The sequence below is a fragment of the Canis lupus genome, chromosome 8 (genome assembly GCF_003254725.2).
Source record: "Canis lupus dingo isolate Sandy chromosome 8, ASM325472v2, whole genome shotgun sequence".
NCBI classification, from domain to species: domain Eukaryota; kingdom Metazoa; phylum Chordata; class Mammalia; order Carnivora; family Canidae; genus Canis; species Canis lupus.
In genome coordinates this window covers 71,380,717-71,408,271 of record NC_064250.1, presented here as the reverse complement: position 1 = coordinate 71,408,271, position 27,555 = coordinate 71,380,717, and the positions used below count along the sequence as shown (strand labels likewise).

Below are 27,555 nucleotides of genomic sequence, written 5' to 3'. Positions count from 1 at the left end.
AAAATGGAAAAGTAAATGTAATACATGTGAACTATCAACTAGATAAGCTATTGTGTGCTTGATCCATAAGGGTCCCTTCTACTCTCTGGATGATAAGCGTTTATTTAGTTAGGATCATTCCTGAGATTAGTACTGTTGATTAAACAATTATTTTGCTGAAATTTCACACTTCTAATTTTTAAAGAAGTCTGCGCTTTCCTTCCTTCCTTCTTTCTTTTTAAAGATTTTATTTAAAAAAAAATAATAAAGATTTTATTTATTACTTATTTAAGAGAGGAAGCATGCAAAGGGTTGGGGAGGAGGGGTAGAGGGAGAGGGAGCCCAATTCGTAAGCCGAAGGCAGATGCTTAACTGACTGAGCCACACAGGCACCTCAGAAGCCACCTTTTCTAGTTTAATAAAAGTTTTATGCCTATTATAGGAATTTTAGGAAATACAGAAAGGTATATTTAAGCACATGCCTAATAACAGCTCTGGTTGTTTTAGTGTATCTGCTTCTAATCTTTTTTTTTTTTTTTTAATTTTTTATTTATTTATGATAGTCACACAGAGAGAGAGAGGCAGAGACACAGGCAGAGGGAGAAGCAGGCTCCATGCACCGGGAGCCCGACATGGGATTCGATCCCGGGACTCCAGGATCACGCCCTGGGCCAAAGGCAGGCGCCAAACCGCTGCGCCACCCAGGGGTCCCTGCTTCTAATCTTTTAGTTGGTGTTATGCATGTATAACTACATATGACCACATATACCAAAACTGGGGTTCTAATGAAAATATGGCTTCTTTCTCCAGATCATCATCAGCTTTTTTTTTTTTTTTTTTTTTAAAGATTTTATTTATTTATCCACTAGAGAGAGAGATAGGCAGAGACACAGGCAGAGGGAGAAGCAGGCTCCATGCAGGGAGCCCAACGCGGAACTTGAGCCCGGGTCTCCAGGATCAGGCCCTGGGCCGAAGGCGGCGCTAAACCACTGAGCCACCCGGGCTGCCCCATCATCAGCTTTTAATTGTAAGCTCCACACACCTACCTACACGGGAAGGCTGTTTTTACTTTTAAGTAGGCTTCACATCCAGCATGGGCCTTGAACTCATGATCCGGAAATCAAGAGTTGCATACTACTGACCGAACCAGCTAAGCACCCCAGCTATTTTATCAGTTGGCATTCTGGTTAAGAGCAAGGAGCAAGGAGAACCTGGACTGGGGTTAAGGTGAGGTTATGCCAAAATCAGGGCTTTACTAAGTAGCTACATACTTCATAAAGTGAATATTCATAAGATCAGGTCCACTTATAATTAACAAAAATTATAAAAATTCCAATGCCAAAATACAGTTTATTTATTTTAAAGATTTTATTTATTTATTCATGAGAGACACAGAGAGGCGGAGACACAGGCAGAGGGAGAAACAGGCTCCTTGAGGGGACCCCAACATGGGACTCAATCCCCAGACTCCAGGATCACGATTTGAGCCAAAGGCAGATGCTCAACCACTGATTCGCCCAGGTGTCCCACCAAAATGTAGTTTAGAACACCTGTTACCTTAGATGATGATCATTTATGCCGTGCTACTCTGCATGAAAACTGGGAAAACGAAATCGCTTTGTTTTCCCAAAACAAACAGGCGCACTGCCTAGGATGTGGGTACCACTGACCTTAATTCTGTCTGACCCGACTTTCCCTCTTTTCACCCCCTGCTATACTGAGATTTCTCTTACAGATTATTTTGAAATTTTGCTTTTGAATCAGATTTGACAATTTCTTATCCCTTCTCAAAGAGATCAAAAAACTTTTTTTACCTCCAAAGAATTCAAAGTTAACCTTTCAAAGCCACAATAACCTAAAAATACTCAGCTTTAAATCTCTGGGTTTTTCTGCATTCTTTTAAGCTAGAATCAGTTTTTTTTTTTTTTTTTAAGATTTTATTTATTTATTCATGAGCGCACGCGCACACGAGAGAGACAGGCAGAGGGAGAATCAGGCTCCATGCAGAGACCCCGACGTGAGACTCAATCCCGGGTCTCCAGAATCAGGCCCTGGGCCGAAGGTGGCACTAAACCGCTGAGCCACCCGGGCTGCCCTACAATCAGTTATTTCTTAAGAAAGGCTGAGAATCTGGATGTTTTCCAGATTGAAATATGAAAGCAAACCTAATTTACCTCCAGTCAAACAGGAAAAAGCAGAGGCAGCAACATTACCAACACAGCAAGAAAGGAGATGGAACCAGGAATCTATTCTCTTTGAAAAGAACAGAGCTCATTCAAAGGCTTAACCACACAAGCGGTCACTAGGATGAGAATGGTGAAGGAGGTAGGAAGGAGGCATTATCTGCTGATGAATGTAGAAAGAAGGGTCTATTTCTCACAGACATTATCATGCAGAGTATACCTTGTATATGGCACACCTTCCTCTTTGCCCCAAAGACGAAAACTTATTTAGTCAAAGAATGGCTTATAAAGTTTTGGAAAGCATGGCAATTAGATACAGCAAAGTAGAAACACCAATATCCTGCTTCATCCTTCCAAGTTCAAATGAGGGGTCTTAAGGAAATACTATGGCAAGATTAAATTGTAAGCAGTGTAAATCAAGTTGTTAGTTTTAAAGCACATAAACTAGGCTTTCCTTGACCAACTAATAGGTTCCTCAATAAAGACTTTAGAATTTCTGCAGGAAATTTAAAATAAGAAATAAGTGATTGCCTCAAGATGTAGGTTAGTAAATGTCCGAGTCCCTGCTACAAGTCGGACCTTACCAGGGAGATGGGTGGAAACAGAAGTGAGGAGCAGTGACAGTGAAGCGCTAGCTGCTTCATTGGAGAGTCAGGCTCAAACCTGCTGTTGCTGGTGGCACTAACCTATTCCTCACAATCAACAGACCATATCCACATAAATGTTTGCAAATCAGACAGTATCTTAGTGGGAAGGAATTTATGTTTTATGAGGGAAAAAAAAACCCTCTTGGCTTTTAAGTGGTCAATTTATAAAAATTAAAGAGTATAGTTATGGAAAGGGCCAGACAGAGTTTGTTTTGTCATAAAGAGAAATTTAAGCTTCCCTCCAAAGACACAGAATAAACTGATACCAGAACTGGAAAGTACTTCAAAATTTATCATCAAGTATAGCTTCCAATTTTTGTAGGTAGAAAAACTTAGGATATGAGAAGTTAAATACTGGCCAAAGATTAGTCTCAAGCTTTGTTCTTTAATAGGTTTTAATTCAAAGTACTATTAGTATTTAAGTTTATTATTTATTTATTTATTTTAAGACTTTATTTATTTATTCATGAGAGACAGAGAGAGAGAGAGGCAGAGACACAGACAGAGGGAGAAGCAGGCTCCATGCAGGAAGCCCTATGTGGGACCCGATCCTGGGTCTCCAAGATCAGGCCCTAAGCTGAAGGCAGGAGCTAAAACTGCTGAGCCACCTGGGCTGCCCCAAGTTTATTTTTTAAAAGATTTTATTTATTTATTCATGAAAGAGAGAGAGAGAGAGGCGCAGAGACACAGGCAGAGGGAGAAGCGGGCCTTCGGCAAGAAGCCTGATGTGAGACCCAATCTGGGATCACGGTATCACACCCTGAGCCAAAGGCAGTCAGTCGCCCAACCACTAAGCCACCCAGGTGTCCCGGTATTTAAGTTAAATTTAAGACTGCATCTGGCTTATGTAAGACAAAGCTAATAATAAATTTTGGGATTGTAACACTCTTCTTGCTAAAAATCGGGAAACAGTTTTAATTGATACAATCTTAGGTGTTTTGAAACACTCTAGATTTTTCTTTCTCTCTTTTTTTTAAAGATTTTATTTATCCATGAGAGACAGAGAGAGAGGCAGAGACATAGGCGGAGGGAGAAGTAGGCTCTCTGCAGGAGTCCGATGTGGGACTCGATCCTGGACCCTGGGATCACATCCTGAGTCAAAGGCAGACGCTCAACCGCTGAGCCACCCAGGCATCCCAAAACACTCTAGATTTTTGAGGCCAAATTGTCAAAAACCAAGGTTAAGAGTGAGGTGAAAATCTTGATAAAGCTAGAAACTGAATCCACGGTCACCTCTAGCACAGTTCCTTAGACATGAAATATACTTAATAAATTTTTGTTGAACTGAATGGCTAACCCTTGCTCCATCCAATGGGCCTTATAACCCATTTATATAGGCAAACACTGTATGCTTCAGGAATAAATAAGCAAGATAACTTTATTAAGTTAATAAACTAAAGGTGCATTAATTCATACCTGTCTAAATTTAGCTCTTGCTTCTTTTTCCTTCATTCTTCCATGTGCGACCAAATAGTCAAACACTTCACCTATAATTGAGAGAAATAAAAGTCAGCAGAAGTGCTACTTCCATGCATTACTTTTCCCATAAATTGATGATGTTTCACTTTTAGGAATGCTCTGATTTTTATTTTTAAATACAGGCACGAAGATAAACAGAAACATGGATTTCGAACTAAGCTAGCCTTAAGTTTAACTATAGGCAAAAGTTCTTTGATAAAATCTTTAAGCGAGAAAAGCCTTAAAATTAAAATTTCCTATGTTTATACCATCTTATTTTAGGGGTTATGTTTTTAATGTGCCTTCATAAAAACTGAAAGTTAAAAAGGGAAAGTGGTTTGTGTTAAAAGAGGATTACACTTTCATTGTAGGATTAGGAAATAAGCAGGTCCTGAATAAGTTAATTCATTCAACAAGTATTTATTGTGTGCCTACTAACGGCTAGGCATTGTTCTAGGCACTGGGGAAACATAACAGAAAACACAGTGAAGTCCCTTTCCTCACGGAAAGTTTACTTTCTGGTAGGGAGAGACAGGGAATCAACAAACAAGCAAATAGTATGTCAGCTGACAAGGACTGTGGAACAGAGGCAGAGGAAGAAATAGGAAGTGTGTCTGCATGTGCAAGTGCTTTGCTGACTACTGTGAGGGAGTGGACAATGTCATTATCTGGGAGAAAGAGTCTAGGCAGAGGAAATAGCTGAGAACAAGAAGGCTATCTGGCTGAAGAAGTGTGAACAAGGAGAAGGGAATTAATGGATGGGCACAGGAGATGGGCAGGAGGGGTGAGGTCATGAAGAGTCCCACAGGTTTTGCTCTGAGCGAGGAGAAGCAAAGGAGGCTGTGAAGTGACTGACCTCTTGAAAAGGTCACTTTGGCTGCTAGAGGGGGAGGAGGTCAGGGTTGGGGAAGGGACAGAAAGATAAGTGGGAATAGTGCAGTAATCAGGGCAAGAATGAGGGACGCTGGGCCTCCAATGGGAAGTGGCAATGGTGGTGAGAAGTGGGCGGTTTGGGACTCGATGGGAAGGTCAAGCTAACAGCACATGCTGGCGGAACACCCATCAGACAGTTTACACAGTATTAATTACTCAGGGAAGAGGTGACCCTTCAGGAAATACATTAATATTATCAAGTGGGAATAAAGAAACAATACTTCTGAAATCAACAGAAAAGAGTACTAATTGACCAAATTAGACATAAAATGTGTTTGGAAAGAATCATATCTACTTCATAAAAATAAAGACTATTTCCATCAGCTTAGTGATAACATTCAACTAGAAGATTCTGACGTTTAAAAAATGCTTAGTTTCAGAATATAACAAATACTTTTGAGGAAAAAGCTACTCTGAATTAATACCTCTAATTTTTAAGCTTCTACCCTAAGTGAAACATATTTAAGTAATGTACAGGCATAAATATTCTCAAGTTATCACTTGATTGCATAATGATCTTTAAAAATGCATTACATATTTTTTTTCTTTTTAAAATCTTTTTTCTCTTCCATTTTTTTTTATAAACCCTTGTGTCGAGGGCTGACTTTCAATATGCATTACATATTGTTAATTTACACTACACAATTCGTTTAACTATGATGAATTACGAAATGTCAGCTCAGTAAAATGTCAGCATTTTCTAAGCGAATGACCTTTCTATTTGTAGAATAGTATACAATGCCAAAACAAGTGGTTAAAAAATTAATACTGCAAGAGATGTGTGCATATCATATGAAAAACAGTTTGGACTTAAAAAACATAATGAATTAAACCCACTAGTTGTTGCAGAGTAACATGGAGAAAAGTCCAAGTCTGTCAATATAATTTTAAAATATTTTTATAAATTTAAAAGCAATATAAACCTCTTAAGAGATTTTGGAACCATAAAGTCACACTCACAATAAAGCTATAAATCAGGAATTCAACCCAGATCGCTTTATTTTCCTTATTAAAAACGTATTAGCACTTAGATTAAGTAGCTCAACTGAAAACCTCAAAAGGCTATTTATCAGGAAAAAGACAGCAAATAGTGGCTCTCCCACCCAAGTCAGGGTCCATGTGGTTGAGAGGACACCGGACAGGTCATCAGATCAGAAAGCCCTTTGACCTAGTTCAGGTCCTGACACTAAACTAGCAATGGAACTTTTGGCACAGAATAACCTTCCAAGGCTTCAGTTTCATCTGTAAAAATTAGGCAGTTTGCCTTGGATGGTTTCTAAGATTCCTTCCAAATGGCAAATGTAACCACAAAAAAACAGATGTCCTGGAGATTGATAGTGCTTTGTTGAGCTGATTAAAATAGCCCAAGCCGAAAAAGCACCACCACCACTGATGAGTTCTGTTACAATGCTGAGCAATGCACTGAACCCTCAAAAGAGGGCTGTGTTAGCACATCCAATAAGAAGCTCAGAGAAATGGTTACTCATCAGGCCACGTTGTCAACGAGAGGCAATGGCTGGATTGATCCCATTTCTGTGTTTTAGAAAGCCCACCCTCTTTCTACTAAAAGTGGATGCTTCTCAGATGTTAGTCTTGCTCCTATGTAAGAGCAATCTCTATGACCCTGACACCTAAAATAGGTGGAAAAGGAAAGCCATGACCAACCGACCAATCAGAAGAGGCTAACTACTATCAGAAGGCTAGGGCTCCAGCCTAGCCTGGCAGCATGACCACAATGACTTCCCAGTCTCCGTTTCCTCAAGGGTAAAAGCTAAATTAATGTAGCTACCAAAGTTTCATTAAATTGACTACCTACTCCTCTCTAAGCCTGGTATTTTTCGTTTTGGTAGAATCATAGAATTTTACAGTAGCACTGCAGAAGCTACACAAATGAAAAGGTTATAAACATGCCTGTAACACAAGGAGAAAGTGTTAAAACTCCATATAGATTTTTGACACTGCAATTGTTTCAGCTCTTCCCACTCCTTCTCAATTGTGAAAAATCCCAACTAAATTCTCTAATTACATATTTAAACTCTATTATCACACAACTAATAATGACTTAGGAGTATGAAAAGATGGTGTCAGAGGGCTTGCCTATTGTAACTCATTCCTGCCCACAGTAGGTTTAAAATCTTTTATTTTGGCTAATTCATTACAATGAGGCTGTGATTGAATTTTCTGTCTGATCCAAGTCCTAACAATAAAACTCTACTATAATCAAAACAATCAAAGCTATCCTTTATGTCCCGAGTAGCTTGTGATTTCGTAAGTGCACTACAATTCTTATTTGTTGAGTATCTGCTAAGTGCCAGGCTCTATCTAGAGGTGTAGAGGTAGGGAACATGCAGAGACCAATTAGAACGTTTCTGCTCTCTACAGACAAGGAGCTTACATGTGATCCCAACCTCAACCCCAAAATGAGTATCTCTGTAAAACAGAAGTTATATACATACATTTCAGAAAAATGATTACATGTATACAACCCTATAGACCAAAAAAATGATGAGTCCTTAATCTTTAAGGAAAAATCTAAACTTATGTACTGCAACTACCATTTCTGGCCTTAGGAAAGATGAACACCAATGACATTAAAATGTGATAAAGAAAACCATCCAATAGGCAGTACACGTTGATTTCAAACAGGCTAATGCACTAATATATTTAAAAATCCAAGTTCTTAAAATGTTGTGCGTTTATATATACATGATGGTATATGATTCAGCCTTAAAGAGGAAGAAAAACTGACACATGCTGTAACACAATGAACCTTGAGGACATTATGCTGAGTGATTCCACTCGTATGAGGTACCCACAGTAGTCAGCTTGACAAAAACAGGAAGTAGAATGGTGGGTGGCAGGGGCTGGGGAGGAGGAGAGCCAAGTTAGTGTTTAATGGGGACAGAGTTTCAGTCTGGGAAAATGAAAAAGTGCTGGGGATGGATGGTGGTCATGGCTATACAACAACATGGATGTACTTAATGCCACAGAACTGTAAACTTAAAATGGTCAAAACGCTAAATTTTATGTTATGTACATCTGACCATAATAAAAGAAATCCAAGTTTTGGATATTATTAATAATGCTAATATTGAAGTACTTAATAGTAACCCCCTAGAAGAGCCAAGACAGCTTTTCTGATTCTAATACTAGTGTATTATGATTCTAGATGTTAAATGAACCCTTAACAATTATCCATGCAGGCAGCATGGTTGTGTTTCCTAAAAGGGAAGAAAGAAAGAGGAACCATGTAAGTTTCTTACCTCCACTTGCATACTCCATGATTAGGTAGAGTGTTTTGTCAGTTTCAATGACTTCAAACAACTTCACTGGGGGAGGGGAAAGGATTTGGGAGAAAAAGAAACAATGTCTGTATACATATACACTGTACATATAAACTCTAAGTACTAAAAGTTAACCGATTCTCTGTTGAAGATTTTCATAACTGACCCTCTTAACAGAATTTTTTGGGGGAATTTTATCATATATTACTACAACACATGTTATAAAAGCATGAATTCTGCAGGGACTGCTCAGATCTATTTTACTTCACCAAGTGTATGGCTTTAAGGAAATATAGAACAATTTCACTTGAGACTTCTATTGCTTGGGAAGCTTGATTCACTTGTTCTGAGAGAACAAGGTTCTTTTGTTACTATTCTGAAGCAAGAGATGGAAAAGTAGTAGAAGGGATTATGCTATAATTAATTGAAAAGAACTTTTTAAAGATTTGCAATGGGTCAGTGTGACTTTGCTATGTAGCAAGTTAAAAATACTTTTAATTCACAAAACCATATCAAATCAATCAGAAATATACACGTTTTAAAATGAAACTGAAGTACATTTCTAAAGCTACTGAATCACTATTTTCCATATCTACTTTATTTTGGTAATACATACTTTAAAGTTAAATTTACCAAAAAAGGGGGATGGGGTGCAGGCCATTTTCTGACACTTTAATATAGAGTATCAGACTAATAAAGTGCCTAACATAGTATATATGTTTGCTGAACTGATGAATAAAGTTATCATATAATTTCTAAAATGATATGTTCAGGTTGTCAGGAAATAATTTATTTTTTAATTTTTTAATTAATTAATTAATTAATTTATTTTTTGGGGGGGTCAGGAAATAATTTAAAGAAATTTAAGACATATATGCTGGTAAACCATCAACATACAAATAAAACCTAACATTCCAGTGTAAATATGGGCTCTTCTGGAAAAACTATCTGAATCTAATACAAATTTAAATTTTTATAAATTCGTATCTATTATCAAACATATATCATTTAGGAGTAAGTAGAGAGAACTGTAATCAGCACACAACTTAAATAACTAAAGAAAATAAGTATGTTTAAGTTAGCTAGTTCTAAGCTGCAGTGATTGGTTATTTGGTGAAAAGCTGGAATATGAAGCCGAGAATTAGCTAGCCAATCGTAAAGGGCTGACAGGAAAAGTGAAGAACGGTTTTCTTCTCAATATATTCCTTGTTATTTTTCTCCAAACATATCCTTTTCATTGATTCTAAAATTATGTATTTTTTCACATTTTGACTAGTACGTAGACTTTTTTCCTTAGCAGTAATGTAAAACTAGTAATGCCTTTTAAATGATGTGGCTTAGATTTGATGAAATAGGGTATAATCTTTCCCCTCCTGTGACTACATTTTATCATTTATTCTTATGCCTTAAGAATTGATAGGATATCTGTAACATCAAACTTTTTCCCTCCTACTTCATAGAACTGATTTTAATATTAAACTGGTTAATGTGGCTGTCTTAACAGCTATTTCACTCTAGAAGTAATATTTTTAGCTTGTAGGAACTATCACTGTGTAAAAAAAGTTATATTATTCAAAAAGTTCTATGTTATATGTGTAATCAAATGTTTTCATTGAGATGTATATACAGAATACTAAGTAATTTGCATACTTTCACCTTATTCCTATAATTATGATGAGAACAGGATCATGACCCTTCCTCATCTGTACTTTACTTATTTATTTTTAGGTAGGCCCAACGTCCAACATGGGGCCTGAACTCCTGACTCCAAGATCAACAGTTGCACGCTCTACTGACTGAGCCAGCCAGGTGCCCTTACACCCTTCCTTTAAACCCACCTCATCAAACCTAGCACTGAGGTATGCACACAGAGGGCACATGAAACAAATTTATACTGTAAAAAATAATTCCTAAAAAAATTCCATTAGATAGCAGGTATCCTGTATCTTTTAAAATACGATTCAATATACAAGTAATTTCTTAACACTGCCATAGCAAAACCTTTGAATCTTAACTGATTATAATTCCCTTTTCCATATATGAATTAAATAAAATTATGTTTTAATATGCATTAAAAATTGGAAAGTTATGATCTGATTAGAGTTTCTACTGCATTAAAGCTTTAAATTCAGGAGTTTAATACCTAAGCTTTTAACTTGTCTTTACCAATTTCAAAAAGTTAATAAAAATGATCAACAATTTGTATAAATACATATTTTATGAAAAGTATACCTGGGCTGGGAAGAGGAAAGATATTTCTTATCACTCCTGGAATATATGTTTAGACCCCAAATGGAATGCATCGAGACCCAAAAGTATTTAAGAAAGCAGAAAATACCTATGTTTGGATGATTTAAAATCTTCATTATTCTTACTTCTCTGAAGAGCTAAAAAACAAACACATAATCCCCCAACACAGGTTATTAAACATTCTATTCCACTGTTGCAATACAAATTTAAATCACCAGTCCACATCTAACATTACCATGAAAGTCTAGGGTAGCTATAAATGCTTCAGTTTTACCTCCAGGAAAAGCTTAAGTCACAGAGGAGGATGATACCACAATCTCAATTATATTTTGCTATCATGAACATATAAGATCAGATTTAGGCAGGAATAGTTTGTGATTAAACTCGGCCTGATTTAATATCTACCAGGGGTAGATATTGCCCATCCAAACATGTACAGTCCTAATGAACTACCTCATGAGAGTATTAGGACTGATAATTCCAAGAAATTCTACGAGAAGATTTTGAACAAAACCACTTTGGGAAATTCTTATTGGAGAAGACAGGTAACTTAACATGGAAGTCGTGGCAGACTGTTAAATTAATGGTCCTAATGAGTCCTGCCTTGCATCTTCACATTTTTGTATGGGCTTTGTGACTTGCTCTAGCCAATGGGACATTATCAAACTGGAAAGCAAGAGGAGGATGGATAAATGCTTGCGTATTGACATTTGCTATCTTAGAATGATGTCGCCATGATATGAAGAGGCCAGTCTAGCCTCTTTCATATTCAAGTATGAAAGACTATATGTAGGGAAAGACCCCATTGTTTCATCTAAGTACACACAGTCTCATCAGTTTGTCAGCTGAATGCTGCCACACAAGTGAACCCAGGGGATGCCATAAGAAAAACCATCCAGTAGAGTTGCCCAGTCATCACAGAGAATAAGAAATATTAAACTGCTGTTGCATAAACATATGCTGTGAATTCAGAAGCAGCACATTTTTATGTCTTAGACTACTAACAGAAGATCTCAGAAAATAACAATTTTAGAGGCCATATTATCCAATCCTCTTGCAAATAAGTGCAAACCAGGAAAGGAGAGGGAAAGATCTCCCAAGGTCCTGCTCTCTTTTGGTGGGGAGATGGGCCAGAACTAGGTTTCCCAACACCCAGTATCTATAACCTATAGGAGGCACAGGCTGGGAAGAACTTGGGAAGAGGAGAAGGAACAGCTATGTGGAAAGGAATCTGGGGAGAAATCACAGGGTCTTACTGCATTTGTCCTGTCCACATCTAATCTAGAATTTAATAAGCACCTAACAACTAACAGCATGGAGATGGATATGGACGTATCGACCTCTAATTGAGCTCAGAGCTTAAAAACACGGAGTGAAGCTTTGTGCAGTGGCAGTATCGTAGCCAATGAGGTTTATCCGAGGCGCGATTATTGCTAATTGAAAAAACATGGAGTGAGAGGAGTAAAATTCTTTTCCTGAATCATCTCTAAAGCCTGGAGCACTATCTCCAACACAAGTATCTCCTGTTGCTGTTGTGGTCATTCTCACGTTTTATGTCCCGAGATGAGAAGACAGCTACTCCGACCACCATTCTGGCTTGGGTTCTTTTTTAGTTTCCTTCTGTCAAACCAACACAGAAGCTTTGTGTTCCAATCCATTACAGTTGAATTTGTAGCTTATAATCTGAATCTCCCAGCTATTTCCACAATTGCTAAAGCTCCAAGTTGGATACAACCAACAAGTTAGGACCCTGCTTTATTTTTATTTTATTATTATTATTTTTTAAAGGTTTTATTTATTTTTTTAATGGGGGGGGGTGCAGAGACACAGGCAGAGGGAGAAGCAGGCTCCATGTAGGGAGCCCGACGTGGGACTCGATCCCAGGTCTCCAGGATCACGCCCTGGGCTGAAGGTGGCGCTAAACCGCTGAGCCACCCCGGCTGCCTAGGACCCTGCATTTAATATAAAATTCAGATCTCAGCCATGGTGGCCTCTACTTCCCCCTACAACTTGAGCTCCAGCCACCTTGATTCCTCTCAGATATCAGAATATTTGAAGCTTTTTCTTTCTTTAGAGTCTTTTTTCCTTTCTGTCCTTGAAATCTCAGGCAGATTCTCTGAAAACCTTATTTTAGAAGATCTCCTTTGTTTTAGCTCATAGTGATCTGTCTGCTTTTCTAGAATGTCTTTCAAGTATAATGATACATTTTTGTGTATCTGTTTATTGTTGCCTTGTCATCCACTCGGGGGTGGGGAGGCACACCGGTCTCCTTTCACTACTATATACTTGAAACCAAGCCACACAAGAATTCATTTGTTTGATAAATGCCTGCATTAAAGTACTAACTACCAAGAAGCCTGGTTTTGTTTTTGTTTTTTTAAGATTTTATTTATTTATTCATGAGAGACAGAAAGAGAGAGAGGCAGAGACACAAGCAGAGGGAGAAGCAGGCTCCATGCAGGGAGCCCGACGCAGGACTCGATCCCAGGTCTCCAGGATCACGCCTTGGGCTGAAGGCAGTGCCAAACCGCTGAGCCACCCGGGCTGCCCAAGAAGCCTGGTTTGAGCTAGCTTCCTTAGCATTCTAATGACTAGACTGCTTTTAAAATCTGAGTAGCAGAATGCTTGGTGCAGAACTGTTATCGTTCTGCTGGAAGGAGACTAGGTCAAATGAAGGCAATCATTTTTAAATCCCTACTAGCAGCAGAGCATCGAAATAAAGTACTCAGAGCCACAAAAGTAGGTAAAGATGCAGTATTATAGGAATTTGAGGGAGGCAGAGCTGACTTCAGTCTGGTGTAGCAGGCAGCATGGAGGTAACCAGACTCATGCAGGATCTCAGAAAGCTGTACACAGTAGAAAATGAACTATGTGTGATTTGTATATGTGAGCAAGATAGTATGGCCAACTAAGACTATTTAAGGATGACCAAGCGATCCGTCTGGCTGAACAGTACATTTCTGAAAGTGGATTTCAGGTCAACTGCATCAGAATCATAAGGGTGTTTGTGCAAACTCCAGGTCCCTGTGCCCTACCCTACCTCTTGCTAGATCTGAAATGGGATGGAAAATCTTACTTCCAGCAAGCACCCCAGGTATGGCAGTTTTTAAAATATATCCACAAATTATTTGACAGTCCTTCCTGCAAAAGGTAAAACTTAATGTCACTCTGAGTGCGGGGTGCACTTAGTGACCCGCTTCTAACATTAGAGTAAGGCAGAGGAAATGGTGGGGGACTTTTTTTTTTTTTAAGATTTTATTTATTTATTCATTAGAGAGAGAGGCAGAGACACAGGCAGAGGGAGAAGCAGGCTCCACGCAGGGAGCCTGATGTGGGACTCGATCCCGGGACTCCAGGATCACGCCCCGGGCTAAAGGCAGGCCCTAAACTGCTGAGCCACCCAGGGATCCCCAGTGGGGGACTTTCAAAGATTGACTAGGTCATGAAAGGCACTGCAGTTCCCTCCATGCTTTCACAGATCACTCGCTTTTGTGTCGTGAGGACATTAAACATCTCAATGGACAGACCCCAAGATGGCAAGGTACTGAGGCCTCATGCACACAACTGGCGAAGAACTGTACCTCCTCGACAGGGCCAAGTGAGAAGGCTCTTCTGGAAGCAGACCCACCAGCCCCAATCAAATATTCAGATGCCTGCAGCTGTGGTTCTTGCCCAAAATGACTTGAAAGCACCTATGCCAAAACTACCTAGTTAAGTCACCCCCAAACACATGGCTCACAGGAACTCTGAGATAGCAGATGGCTTTGTTTCAGTTGCTCAGTTTTGGAGTAATCTGTTAGAGAGCAGTTGATAACTAATATACTACAGACAACCCATGAGTTATGGCAGAGGTCACACCAAGGCACGTGTTGTGAAAAGACAGAGGAAAGTGAAATGGAACCAGACAGAAGGATAGGTAGTACAAGCCTAATTCCAGAGCAGAAAGAAAAGCCACAGATTCCCTAGTAGGATAGTACCAAAGAACTACATGTGTACTTCTATCAGAACTGTGTTTCAGGCAGAAATGAGTTAATAAATCTATAGCAGATTAATCAAGGAGGTGATGAGGAAGCAAGAAAGCAGTGGCTACTATGAGGTGTCCACTGCATCTGAAGCACAGAGCTAGATGCTTCCATCTATGATCTCATTTAATGTTCACAACTCTGGTGATTGTGACCACCTCCAATGCAGAGGAAGGAGGACCGAGCAAGTTGATAAACATGTCCAAAGACTCCCAGCTAGGAGGTACTGGAGCCAGGACTGTGAGTTTTCTGACTCCAAGGTTCACATTCATCTCATGATGCTATGCAGCTGTCTTAGAAATATACAAGCAAAATCACTGATAGATGCTGGTACAGAAAATCCCCAGGGCAAAAGATGGGCACTGGCACAGTTTTTTTTATTTATTTATTTATTTATTTATTTATTTATTTATTTATTTATTTATTTATATTTATATTTATTTATTTATTTTTAAGATTTTATTTATTCATAGAGACACAGCTAGAGAGACAGGCAGAGGGAGAAGCAGGCACTATGCAGGGAGCCCAACGTGGGACTCGATCCCGGGTCTCCAAGATCACGCCCTGGGCTACAGGCAGCGCTAAACCACTGCGCCACTGGAGCTGCCCATTGGCAGAGTTTTTAAAAGTTGACAGTTTGCATATAAGTGATAACAATGCCAGAGATTTCAGAGAGGTGCCAACCCCAGTCCCAAAACAAAACCCCCACAATAAAACACCAGAGATTTCATATATTCAAATCAACCATGAACCTGATAATTGAAGATAGTTAAATTTGGATAAAAGTAAGTTATTCAAAAGAAAGCATTAACTTTTAGAGAAGTCCCTATTAGGACTATACAATATGTTTTTTAAAGGTTTGTTATTATCAAAGGACACTTAACGAGAAATCCACCTACTTTATCTTAATTCAACTTCTCTACATTCATGTTATGCAGATGCTAGTTGTAAAAAACAAAATGAAGTAACACAGAAATATATGAAGTGAAATAATTCTCTCCTCAATGACCATTCTGCAACCTCCTAATGTTTTCATGTCCTCTAGGAACTGGTACCCAGGAACTGAACAAACACGCTAGGAGGCATAACTTCGGGATCCCATTGATCAGAATAGTAAGGACCCAAACGTATAGTACCACAGAGTAAGGATATGTCCCAACAACCAGGACTTGGGTTGTCCAGGAATTATCTTTGGAAAAAGACAATTTACCAAGCAATGAAAAAGTAAAGTGAGCACATAAAAAAGAGCATTGGCGGGGGGGTGGGGGGGTGTCACATAAAACTGTGATCTGAATCACGATGGTGACAATATTCAGACTCCCCTCTCCAGATATACAGGTACAAGACAGAAGGAAGGGTGGCTCAGTGGTTGAGTGTCTGCCTTTGGCTCAGGTCATAATCCCAGGGTCCTGGGATGGAGTCCTGTATTAGGCTCCCCACAGGCAGACTGCTTCTCCTCACTCTACCTATGTCTCTGCCGCTCTGTGTCTCTCATGAATAAATAAAATCATAAAAAGCGGTGGGGGAAGGGGGGGGGAGACGGATGCCTGGGGTGGCTCAGCGGTTAGGCGTCTGCCTTTGGCTCAGAGTATGATCCTGGAGTCCTGGAATCTAGTCCCACATAGGGCTCCCTGCCAGAAGCCTGCTTCTCCCTCTGACTATGTCTCAGCCTTCTCTCTGTGTCTCAAATAAATAAATAAATAAATAAATAAATAAATAAATAAATAAATAAATAAATAAAATTTGTAGCAGCAGAGTGACAGACTTGAATGACAACTTATGTGTTAGAGATAATGAAGCAAACATAATGATCACCCTCTTCTTGAACAGAAAATAGCCATGCTGTAAATCTAAGCTTTCTGGGTAATTATTAGTAATCTTGGATAAAGAGAAGGAGACACAGGAAATATTCAGGGGGTATGGAGGGGGAGGCTGAGTGGGTGCTGACACTGCTGGGCAGGTCTGGGTGCCACTCTGAGACAGAGAAGACACAACTGGCTGCACCAAGGCACAGCAGGGCAGACTGAACTGCTTTTGGACATGCGGTATGAGGGCCCTTGAGGCTAGTCAAAGTGCATGGTATCTGGGCTCAGAGCTCAGGAAAAAAATCTGGGCTAGAGATACATTCTGTACAATTACCAGCATAGAGATGGCATCCTTGGGGGATCCCTGGGTGGCGCAGCGGTTTGGCGCCTGCCTTTGGCCCAGGGCGCGATCCTGGAGACCTGGGATCGAATCCCACATCGGGCTCCCGGTGTATGGAGCCTGCTTCTCCCTCTGCCTGTGTCTCTGCCTCTCTCTCTCTCTCTCTCTCTCTCTCTCTCTCTCTCTCTCTCTCTGTGACTATCATAAATAAATAAAAATTAAAAAAAAAAAAAAGAGATGGCATCCTTGGAAGGAAATAACACTGCCTAATTGTGCAAGATGAAAAGACAGGAATGCCAAAAAGCAAATATTTCAGAGAAGAAAGAACTGGGGTTCACAATGGAGACTAATAAAGGAGGCAGCCAGAGAGACAGGATGAAATCCAGACCCTGGAGTCTGATGCCTGTGACAGCATCTACACGTGGGGCCCCAAGTCTATTCATCAACAGCACCCCAGATCCTGGAGCATCTCGAGGGGACTTCAAGGAGGAAGAACAGAAGGATGATGGACTTGCTTTTCCTCTACACTGTGCAGAAACCCCTGTTCCTTTGTCTCACACCACACTGCTCACTGCAGCTCTGCTGAACAAAAGAACAAATCAAAGAGTCTCTCAAATAAAACTGAGGGAGAGAGGCTGGCAAAAGCCCACAGAGTTAACGGAGAAGGAATTGTGAAGAAAACACACTGGTGTAAAAAAGGAAAAATAAATGTCTTTCCTTTTCTATACACAGAATATCTCTGGAAGGATAAACAGAAACTGATGCCACTAATTGTCCCAGGGGCAGGACCGGGGTGGCTGTAAATCAAGGGCTGAATGAACCTTTTGTTCAATACTTTTTCTGTCTTTTGAACTTTAAAAGTCATGTCACTGTATTATCTACCTCCCTTCCCTCAATTAATCTGATTTTTTTTTTTTAAAGATTTTTATTTATTTATTCATGATAGTCACAGAGAGAGAGAGAGAGAGAGAGGCAGAGACACAGGCAGAGGGAGAAGCAGGCTCCATGCACCGGGGGCCCGATGTGGGATTCGATCCCGGGTCTCCAGGATCGCGCCCTGGGCCAAAGGCAGGCGCCAAACCGCTGCGCCACCCAGGGATCCCAATTAATCTGATTTTTAAGAAGGGTTGAGAATGAACAAAGGAAAGGGTTTTTATTGGCTAAAAGGGGATTCTTCAAAAAAGATAAGGTAGCTGGAAATGCTGTATTTTAATCACTCTTAACAAGGAGAGCATTTCCTATCCCTTCTCAATATGTGGGTGGAGGCTGCCAGTGAAAGGCAAGCAAGTCTACCAGGGAGTTTCTCTGAAGTCAAGTAAACATGAGAGCCAATGCTGTAAGATAAAATTTAAAGCAGGTAAAGAGATCCGAGTAACGCTTAGAACCACCCAACATTAAGTATCTTAAAATAAAAATTAAAAAATAAAAGTATCTTAAAATAAAGAACAAAAAAAAAAAAAAAAAGAACAAAATAGGAAAGTTAACAAATGACAGGAAAATAAGATAATTATTAACAGCATTATCAAAGACCATTTGTAACACTAGCCAAAAGCAGTGACCTCTCCCACGCAGGAAGAGGTCTATAGATGAGGGGATATGACAGGTATGGGTATATTACAATATATTTAACTAGGGGATCCCTGGGTGGCTCAGTGGTTTAGTGCCTGCCTTTGGCCCAGGGTGCGATCCTGGAGTCCCAGGATTGAGTCCCATGTCAGGCTCCTGGCATGGAGCCTGCTTCTCCCTCCTCTTGTGTCTCTGCCTCTCTCTCTCTCTCTCTCATAAATAAATAAATAAATCCTTAAAAAAAAAAAAAGGCAATATATTTAACTAGAATTTTACTGATGTCACACAGGTTACTGACAAAGTTTTGTTATTCTAACATTACAGTGACATCCTTGTACAGTAGTCCCCTGCCCCCATACCTTCTCTGCAGTTTCAGTTCCCTGTGGTCAATCTTGATCCAGAAGCAGGTGATCTTCCTGATGGATGGTCAGTAGTAGCCTAAAGCTACGTCACAGAGCCTACTCGCTCACCTCACTTCACCTCACCATGAAGGCATTTTATCATTTCACATCATCACAAAAGAAGGATAAGTACAGTACAATAAGATGTTTTCAGAGACTGCATTCACATAACTTTACTACAGTATATTGTTCTAATTATTCTATTTTGGGGGGCTATATATATAGCCAAAAGGGGCAGAGGGTAAGGGAGAGAAAAATCTCAAGCAGAATCTACACCCAGTGTGGAGCCCCAAGCGGGACTCAATCCCACAACCCTGAGATCATGACCTGAACTGAAACCAAGAGTCAGATGCTTAACCGACTGAGCCACCCAGGTGCCCCTATAATTATTCTATTTTATTATTAATTATTTATTTACAAGATTTATTTATCCATGAGAGACACAGGGAGAGAGGGGGAGAGAGAGAGAGAGAGAGAGAGAGGCAGAGACACAGGTAGAGAGAGGAGCAGGCTCCACACAGGGAGCCCAACATGGAACTCGATCCCGGGACTCCAGGATCAGATCCTGGGCTGAAGGTGGCGCTTAACTGCTGAGCCACGAGGGCTGCTCTATTAGTTATTTTTTAAAGATAGATCTATTTAGGGATGCCTGGGTGGCTCAGCGGTTTAGTGCCTGCCTTCGGCCCAGGGCGTGATCCTGGGGTCCTGGGGACAGAGTTCCACATTGGGCTTCCTGCATGGATCCTGCTTCTCCCTCTGCCTATGTCTCTGCCTCTCTCTCTCTCTGTCTCATGAATGGATAAATAAAATCTTTAAAAAAAAAAAAAAGACCCCTATTTGAGAGAGAGAAAGCGATTGTATGCTTGAGTGGAGGAAGGGGCAGAGGGAGAGAATGTCCAGCAGACTCCTGCTGAGAGGTGAGCCTGACTTGGGGCTTATTCTCATGAGCTGAATCCGAGTCAGATGCTTAACTGACTGAGCCATACAGGAGCCCCATATTTTATCATTAGTTATTACTGTTACTCTCTTACTGTGCCTAATTTATAAATTAAACTTTATCATAGGTGTGTATATACAGGGAAAATGTAGTATATATAAGAGTCAGTACTATCCATAGTTTCAGGTATCTATAGAGAGTCTTGGAACATAACCCCCTTGGGTAAGTAGGTGGGGAACTACTGTATATACACCCTTGTACTCATGTCAGTACACAGATGTACTGACAAGGTAGATTCTTAGAAACTGAATGAGGGCCAAAGTGTATACATGCCTTTTTGTTTTTCCTTTTTAAGATTTTTATTTTTTTAAGTAATTTCTACACCCACTGTGGGGGTCGAACTCACAACCCCAACTTAAAGAGTTGCATGCTCTAATTGACGGAAACAGCCAGGTGCCCCCAAAGGGCAAACATGCCTTTAAAACTGTTAGTGCTATATTATTTAAAACATACTGAAAAAAAAAGAAAAAAAAAAAAAACCTTCCTGCACTATTGGCAACAACATGAGATTTCCTGTTTCTCTACACTCTCACCAACACTATTCATTATTAGACTTTTGCAGATCTGATTGGTGAAAAAAATGGTATCTTTAGGATGTTGAACATTTTTACTTGAATATTGGCCATCGACCCTATTACTTAGGTATATCTTTTGATTATTTTCTATTAGGTTATATATTCCTCTTCACTGATTTGCATGACCTTTTACAATAGAAAAGGAAGTAAAGACCTGTGTCTGCCAAGGCAGGAGATGCTGGTTACTTATCCAAACTCACCCCTGCCCTCTTCTGTTTGTCCCTTTTCTTTGTGAAGTTCCCATAGGTAATCCTTTCAACTTTTTATTTTTTTTAAGATTTTATTTATCCATGAGAGACAGAGAGAGAGCGGCAGAGACACAGGCAGAGGGAGAAGCAGGCTCTTCACAGGGAGCCTGATATGGGACTTGATCCCCGGGACCCCGGGATCACGCCCTGAGCCAAGGCAGATGTTCAACTGCTGAGCTACCCAGGCGTCCCAATCCTTTTAACTTTTAAAGTTATTTCATTTATTGTTGACCGTATTTCTAAAAGTTGTTTTTTTTTAAAGATTTTATTTATTTATTCATGAGAGAGAGAGAGACAGAGGGAGAGGCAGGCTCCATGCAGGGAGCCCAACGGGGACTCCATCCCGAGACTCCAGTATCGCACCCTGGGCCAAAGGCAGGCGCTAAACCGCTGAGCCACCCAGGGATCCCCCCTCTAAAGTTTTTTTTAAAGTTTTTTTATTTACACAATCTCTACATGCAAAGTGGGGCTTAAACTCACCAGCTCAAGATCAAAAGCCTTATGCTCTAACAACTAAGCCAGGCATCTCCACCTACTTATTTCTAAAATGTCAAAATATAATGCTTCCTTGATTTTCCATTTTAGATGTTTTCTTGTAGCTACCTACTCTGGCAAGTACCTTCAACTCTGGTATTTGCTGCCTTACTTCTAAATAGCATGTCTGAGCTGCTGGTCATTGATTTGTTTAACCCCTTCTCCCACTCCATTATCTACTGATTTCTTAATATAGACAGTGAAGATTTGGCTCTCCCAAGTCTTCCTCAGGTCCTTCCTTCATTCATCCTAATCAGTTCTCGTTACATTTGGCTAAATTATTCAGTTTATACTGTATAAATATTATTTTATTTAAATTCAATTAATTAACATATAATGCATTATTAGCTTCAGAAGTAGAGTTCAGTGATTGATCAGCTGTATATAAACACACTGTCCATCATATCATATGCCCCCCTTAATACCCATTACCCAGTTACTCACCCACTCAATTCCCTTCTAGCACCTTCAGTTCTGTTTCCTAGTTATTAGAGTCTCTTATGGTTTGTTTCCCTCTCTGGTTTCATCTTATTTTATTTTTCCCTCCTTCTCCCTATGATCTTCTGTGTTGTTTAAATTCCACGCGTGAAATCATAAAATTGTCTTTCTCTGACTTATTTCACTTAGCATAATACCCTCTAGTTCCATCCATGCCTTTGCAAATGGCAAGATTTTTTTTTTTAAGATTTTATTTATTCATATGAGACAGAGAGAGATAGAGATAGAGAGAGACAGAGACATAGGCAGAGGAGAAGCAGGCTCCATGCTGGGAGCCCAACGTGGGACTAGATGCTGGGACTCCAGGATCACGCCCTGAGCTGAAGGCATATGCTTAACCACTGAGCCACCCCGTTGTCCCGCAAATGCCAAGATTTCATTTTTTTGATGGCTGAGTATTTCATTGTGTATATATATCACATCTTCTTTATCCATTTATCTGTCCAGAGACATCTGGCTCTTTCCATAGTTTGGCTATTATGGACATTGCTGCTATAAACATTGGGGTGCAGGTGCCCCTTCGGATCACTATGTTTGTATCCTCTGGGTAAATACTTAATTGTACAATTTTTGGGTCATAGGGTAGCCCTATTTTTAACTTATTGAGGAAATTCCATACTGTTTTCCAGAGTGGCTGCACCAATGTATTTGCATTCCCATGTATAAATATTATTTACAGCCACACTAGGAATGCATTTCTATCCTTATTTATTGATTTTTGGTTTCCTTGGAGCTAATGCTGCCTCAGTAATTCTGTTCACTTAAGTTTTCTACATATTCCTCACTTTACTAATCCATCCTTAAACTCTGACAGAACTATAAATCTCCTTTCAAGTCCTTTCAAAGAGTTAAGTAATTTTTTTCCTTCTAGATATTCATACTTTGGAGGCTTTTGTCCTGTTCTCAAGGCCTACTCTATTGGACTTCTTATTCTGAACCCTATGTTTTTCTCTTTCTTGGTATTCTCTCTTGTGGTAGTGAAGTATATTCCACCATTTCTCCTAAAGAAGGGTAAGGACATGGTTAACTGTGAGACTCTGCATGCCCCAGAGTATTTGATTCTATTTTCACATGTGATTGACAGCTTATTGGGTAAAGAATTCTAGATTAGATTCTTTTCTCTCAGAAAAATCTGCGCCCCCCAGCTTTAATGACATGTACATTTAAAGTGTACATAATGTGGGCAGCCCCGGTGGCGCAGCAGTTTAGTGCCGCCTGCAGCCCAGGGCGTGATCCTGGAGACCCTGGATCGAGTCCCACGTCAGGCTCTCTGCATGGAGCCTGCTTCTCCCTCTGCCTGTCTGTGTGTGTGTGTGTGTGTGTGTGTGTGTGTGTGTGTGTCTCTATGACTAAATAAAATCTTTAAAAAAAATAAAGTGTACATAATGTAATGATTTGAAACACATATATTTTGTGAATCTTTACCACAATGATGTTGGTTAACAAATCTTTCCCTTACATAATTATCATTTTGTTGTTATGGTGGTGGTAAGATTTAAGATCTACTCTCTCTCTCTCTCTTTTTTTTTTTTTAACATTTATTTATTTATTTATGAGAGACACACAGAGAGAGGCAGAGACACAGGCAGAGGGAGAAGCAGGCTCCATGCAGGGAGCCTAATGTGGGACTCAATCCTGGGACTCCAGCCTCCAGTCCTGGGCTGAAGGCAGGGGCTAAACTGCTGAGCCACCCAGGGATCCCCTAAGATCTACTCTCACAGCAACTTTTGAGTATACAATACAGTATTAACCATAGTCATTGTGCTGTACCTGAGATCCCTGGCACCTATCTATCTTGTAATTGGAAATTTGTACCCTATGGATCCACATCTCCCCATTTCCTTCACCTCCCACCTCTGGCAACCACTGTCTATTCTGCTTCTAGGAGTTTGGAATTTTAAGATTTACATACAAGTGAGATCAAACATATTTGTCTTTTTCCCTCTGATTCATTTAATTTAGTAATGCCCTTGAAATTTACCCATGTCTCTCTCACGAGTAAATAAAATCTTTATTTATTTTTTAAGATTTTATTTATTTATTCATGAGAGATACAGAGAGAGAGACAGAGAAAGAAGCAAGCTCCCTGCCTGAGCCAAAGGCAGATGCTGAACCACTGAGCAACCCAGGTGTCCCTAAATAAAATTCTTAAAGAAAAATTTATGGAATATTATGGAATACTATATATTCCTGCATGTACATAAGTAATCTCACATCTTCTTTATCCATGCCTATGGACACTTAGGTGTTCACAATGTCTTGTGAATAATCCTGCAGTGAACAATGGAGGTCAGATATCTCTTTCAGATGGTGATTTCACTTCCTATGGATATATACCCAGAAGTGAAACTGCTAGATCACATGGCAGCTCTACTGTTAATTGAGGACCCTCCATACTGTTTTCCATAAGCGGCTGTAAAATTTACATTTCTACCATTCACACAAGGGTCTGTCATTTTTCATCCTCGCCAGCATTGATCACTTTTTTATAACAGTCATTCTAATAGGTATAAGGTGATAAGTATCTCACTGTGGTTTTTATTTGCATTTTCTTGATGATGAGTAATGTTGAACACTTTTTAATGGAAGTATTGGCTATTTGTAGGTCTTCTTTGGGAGAATGTCTATTTAGGTATTTGCCCATCTTAAATAGATTATTTTTGTTTTGCTATTTTTTTAAAGATTATTTATTTGTTTGTTTGTTTGTTTATTTATGATAGAGAGAGAGAGAGAGAGGCAGAGACACAGGAGGAAGGAGAAGCAGGCTCCATGCCAGGAGCCCGACGTGGGACTCAATCTCGGGACTCCAGGATCGCGCCCTGGGCCAAAGGCAGGAGCCAAACCGCTGCGCCACCCAGGGATCCCCTGTTTTGCTATTGAATTGTAGGAGCTCCTTATCTATTTTGGATATTAATCTTTTATTAGATAAATGGTTTGCAAGTATTGTTTCCCATTTTGTGGGTTGTCTTTTCATTTTGTTGACTGTTTCTTTTGCTGTGCATTAAGTTTTCTGAGCTTCCATTTGTTGATTTTTGCTTTTGTTTCCTATGCTTTTGGTGTCATACTCAAAAAATCACTGCCAAGGCCAACATCAAAGAGATTTTCCCCCTACATTTTCTTCTAGGAGCTTTAGGTCTTCCATTTAAGATCTTAATCTGCTTTGAGTTAATTTTCCTCTTCCTTCTCCTTAATCTTGATATATTTAAATTTTAATGTACCAGAGATTGAGTATCTGTGGTACATTAGTGTTCAGTCCAGATATATTGTGGATTTTTGTCATGTTTGTACTGGGTACCAAACCTCTCAATCTGGAAATTCAGGTTCCACAGGTCTGGGAAACTACCTTTTGTTATTCCTTGAGAATTGCCCTTCCTAACCTCAGTTCTTTTTACCACTCTGCTTTATTACAAACTACACCTCCTAGATAGATACATTTCAATTTTATATTGTATCCTCCTTAATTCTCAAGTCTTTGAATTTGTATGTTATTTTCTGAGAGATTTCCTGGACTTTATTTTCCAACCCTTTTACTGACTTTCTTCCCAATACCATAAATTACCCTCTTCTCTTTTTTTTTAAAGGTTTTTTTTTTAATTAATTAATTAATTAATTTATGATAGAGAGAGAGAGAGACAGAGACAGAGACACAGGCAGAGGGAGAAGCAGGCTCCATGCACTGGGAGCCCAATGTGGGACTCGATCCCGGGTCTCCAGGATTGCACCCTGGGCCAAAGGCAGGCACCAAACCGCTGCGCCACCCAGGGATCCCCAAATTACCCTCTTCTCAATGGATCATGTTCATCCTTCAGAATATAATGATGTTGTGCTACTGTCTTCTTTTTTAAAACTTTGGAAACAAAACTGTAATTTTCCTTTTCCTTTTTTTTTTTTTTTTTTTTTTTTTAAGTACTCTAGTTTCCTCTTCCAGTTTTTCTTTTTTTAATTCCTGTTTTAGTCTCTGGTTATTCTCAAATATTTGGAGATTCCTGGCTATTCTTCCATATTTCCAGATTTCAGAGAGTTACCAAAACTCTTTGTTATGTATGTGAGACCACAAGATGACTGGGCAGAGATAGGGGAGCTTCAGTGGAAGACACCCAACTGTTTGTATCTGTATTTTAAGTCAGTTATTCCAGGGAAGAAATCTCTTATTTCCTTTTCAGGGAACATATAAGAGGCTAACAAATTTTTGGGAGGTGAGCGAAAAAAGGAGGTGGAATGTCTCACCACTCAGTGGACCCCTGTTTGAGGTATGGGGTCCCCAAGTCTAGATGCACTTTGATTGAACCTCTTCAGAAAACAAACTGCCCCGTTTCTACTGGGGCAGAGAAGGGGCAGCTGCCTAGCTGGGAGGTGGCATGGGGCTCTGTACACATTTTCAGCCAATCCTTGTTTCAAGTTCTACTTGTAACTCCACCTACAAAAGGAGCTAGGAGAACTTATTTCTAGGCTTTCTGAATCCTGTGGCATGACTCAGCATAATTCTTTCTGTGACCAGCCTACCTACCTCCGCCCTTTTATCTCCTGCTCTTAGGGGCTTAGTTTCAGCTCACTCTCGTTTGCTACATCTATTAAACTTTACATACACACACCCACATTCCATCTGGCAAAACTAGGTTGAAGTCTTTGTCCTCTAGTCTTCTATCCTGACACGTCCCTTTTATTTTAGTTATTTATTTAATTTCCGAGAGAGAGGGGGGGTGGGGTGGGGAGGGAGGTAGGGAGGGGCAAAGGGGGAGAATCTCAAGCAGGCTCTATACCCATCTGGAGCCCAACACAGGTTCGATCTCACAACCCTGAGATCATGACCTAAAAATCAAAACCAAGAGTAAGACGCTCAACCAACTGAGCAACCCAGGTGTCCCTGACATTTCCTTAATTCCTTTACCACTATTTAGTGAGTGGGGAGAGAGAGCAAAGATAAATGTGCTACTGTTTAATTCTAAGTCCTATAGCTAATACTTTTAATTCCTGTTTTTTGAATAGATGTGAGACTGAACTATATAGTTTTCTTCCCCGCTTCCAACACATTTTGATACCAATGTTTCTGAATTTGAGAAAAGAATTCGGAATTTCCGTTCTTTCTCAAGTTCTGAAACAGGTAAACAGAGGTGGTACTACCTATTCATTGAAGGTTTGAAAGAAGTCAAACAAGAAATTCTGGGTATGGCAATTTGAGGTGGGCATCTGGCCTTTTACCACTTTCTCAGTTTCTTCTATGGTTACTGTGGTGCATATAGATTCTTCCCTAGAGTTCATTTTGGTAACTTATGTTTTCCTAAAACCCTACCGATTTTTTAGGTTGGTTCTACTTTAATTGCACAAAAGGTTCCCTTGTAATACTTTTAATTCTTCTCTATCTGGTCTTTTCCACGCCCCTCATCCCATACTTTGTATTTTCTCTCCCTTTCCCCTGGGAAAGTGTTTTATCTTTTTTATTGCCTCGTTCTCGTCCTCCCTCAAAAATAACAAAAACTAAAGCTTTAGATTTATTTTTTCTACTGCTTTTCAAATTCATTAATTCCTGCCTTTACTAGTTCTTTACATTATTATTACTTCCTAAGATTTAATTTCTTCTCTTAGTTTAATATTTAATGTATTCACTGTCATTCTTTCTTGTTTAAAACTGTGTTTGAGGGATCCCTGGGTGGCGCAGCGGTTTGGCGCCTGCCTTTGGCCCAGGGCGCAATCCTGGAGACCCGGGATCGAATCCCACGTCGGGCTCCTGGTGCATGGAGCCTGCTTCTCCCTCTGCCTATGTCTCTGCCTCTCTCTCTCTCTGTGTGGGACTATCATAAATAAATAAAAATTATAAAAAAAACAAACAAACTGTGT

General features: G+C 39.8%; 1 protein-coding gene and 1 pseudogene across 14 annotated transcripts in view; one reads left to right on the top strand and one right to left on the bottom strand.

The window, feature by feature from the left end:
• MARK3 (microtubule affinity regulating kinase 3) overlaps positions 1–27,555 on the bottom strand; it is a 121,712-nt gene that overhangs the window by 32,259 nt on the left and 61,898 nt on the right. For all 14 annotated transcript variants that reach the window (XM_035719572.2, XM_049113508.1, XM_035719570.2 and 11 more), the window contains 3 exons: positions 10,823–10,871; positions 8,464–8,529; positions 4,226–4,296 (listed from right to left, as the gene is read on the bottom strand). In XM_035719572.2, the coding sequence (XP_035575465.1) occupies positions 4,226–4,296; positions 8,464–8,529; positions 10,823–10,871 (186 nt within the window). The remainder of the gene's footprint in view (positions 1–4,225; positions 4,297–8,463; positions 8,530–10,822; positions 10,872–27,555) is intronic.
• Positions 12,111–12,239, top strand: LOC112658227 (U4 spliceosomal RNA; annotated as a pseudogene).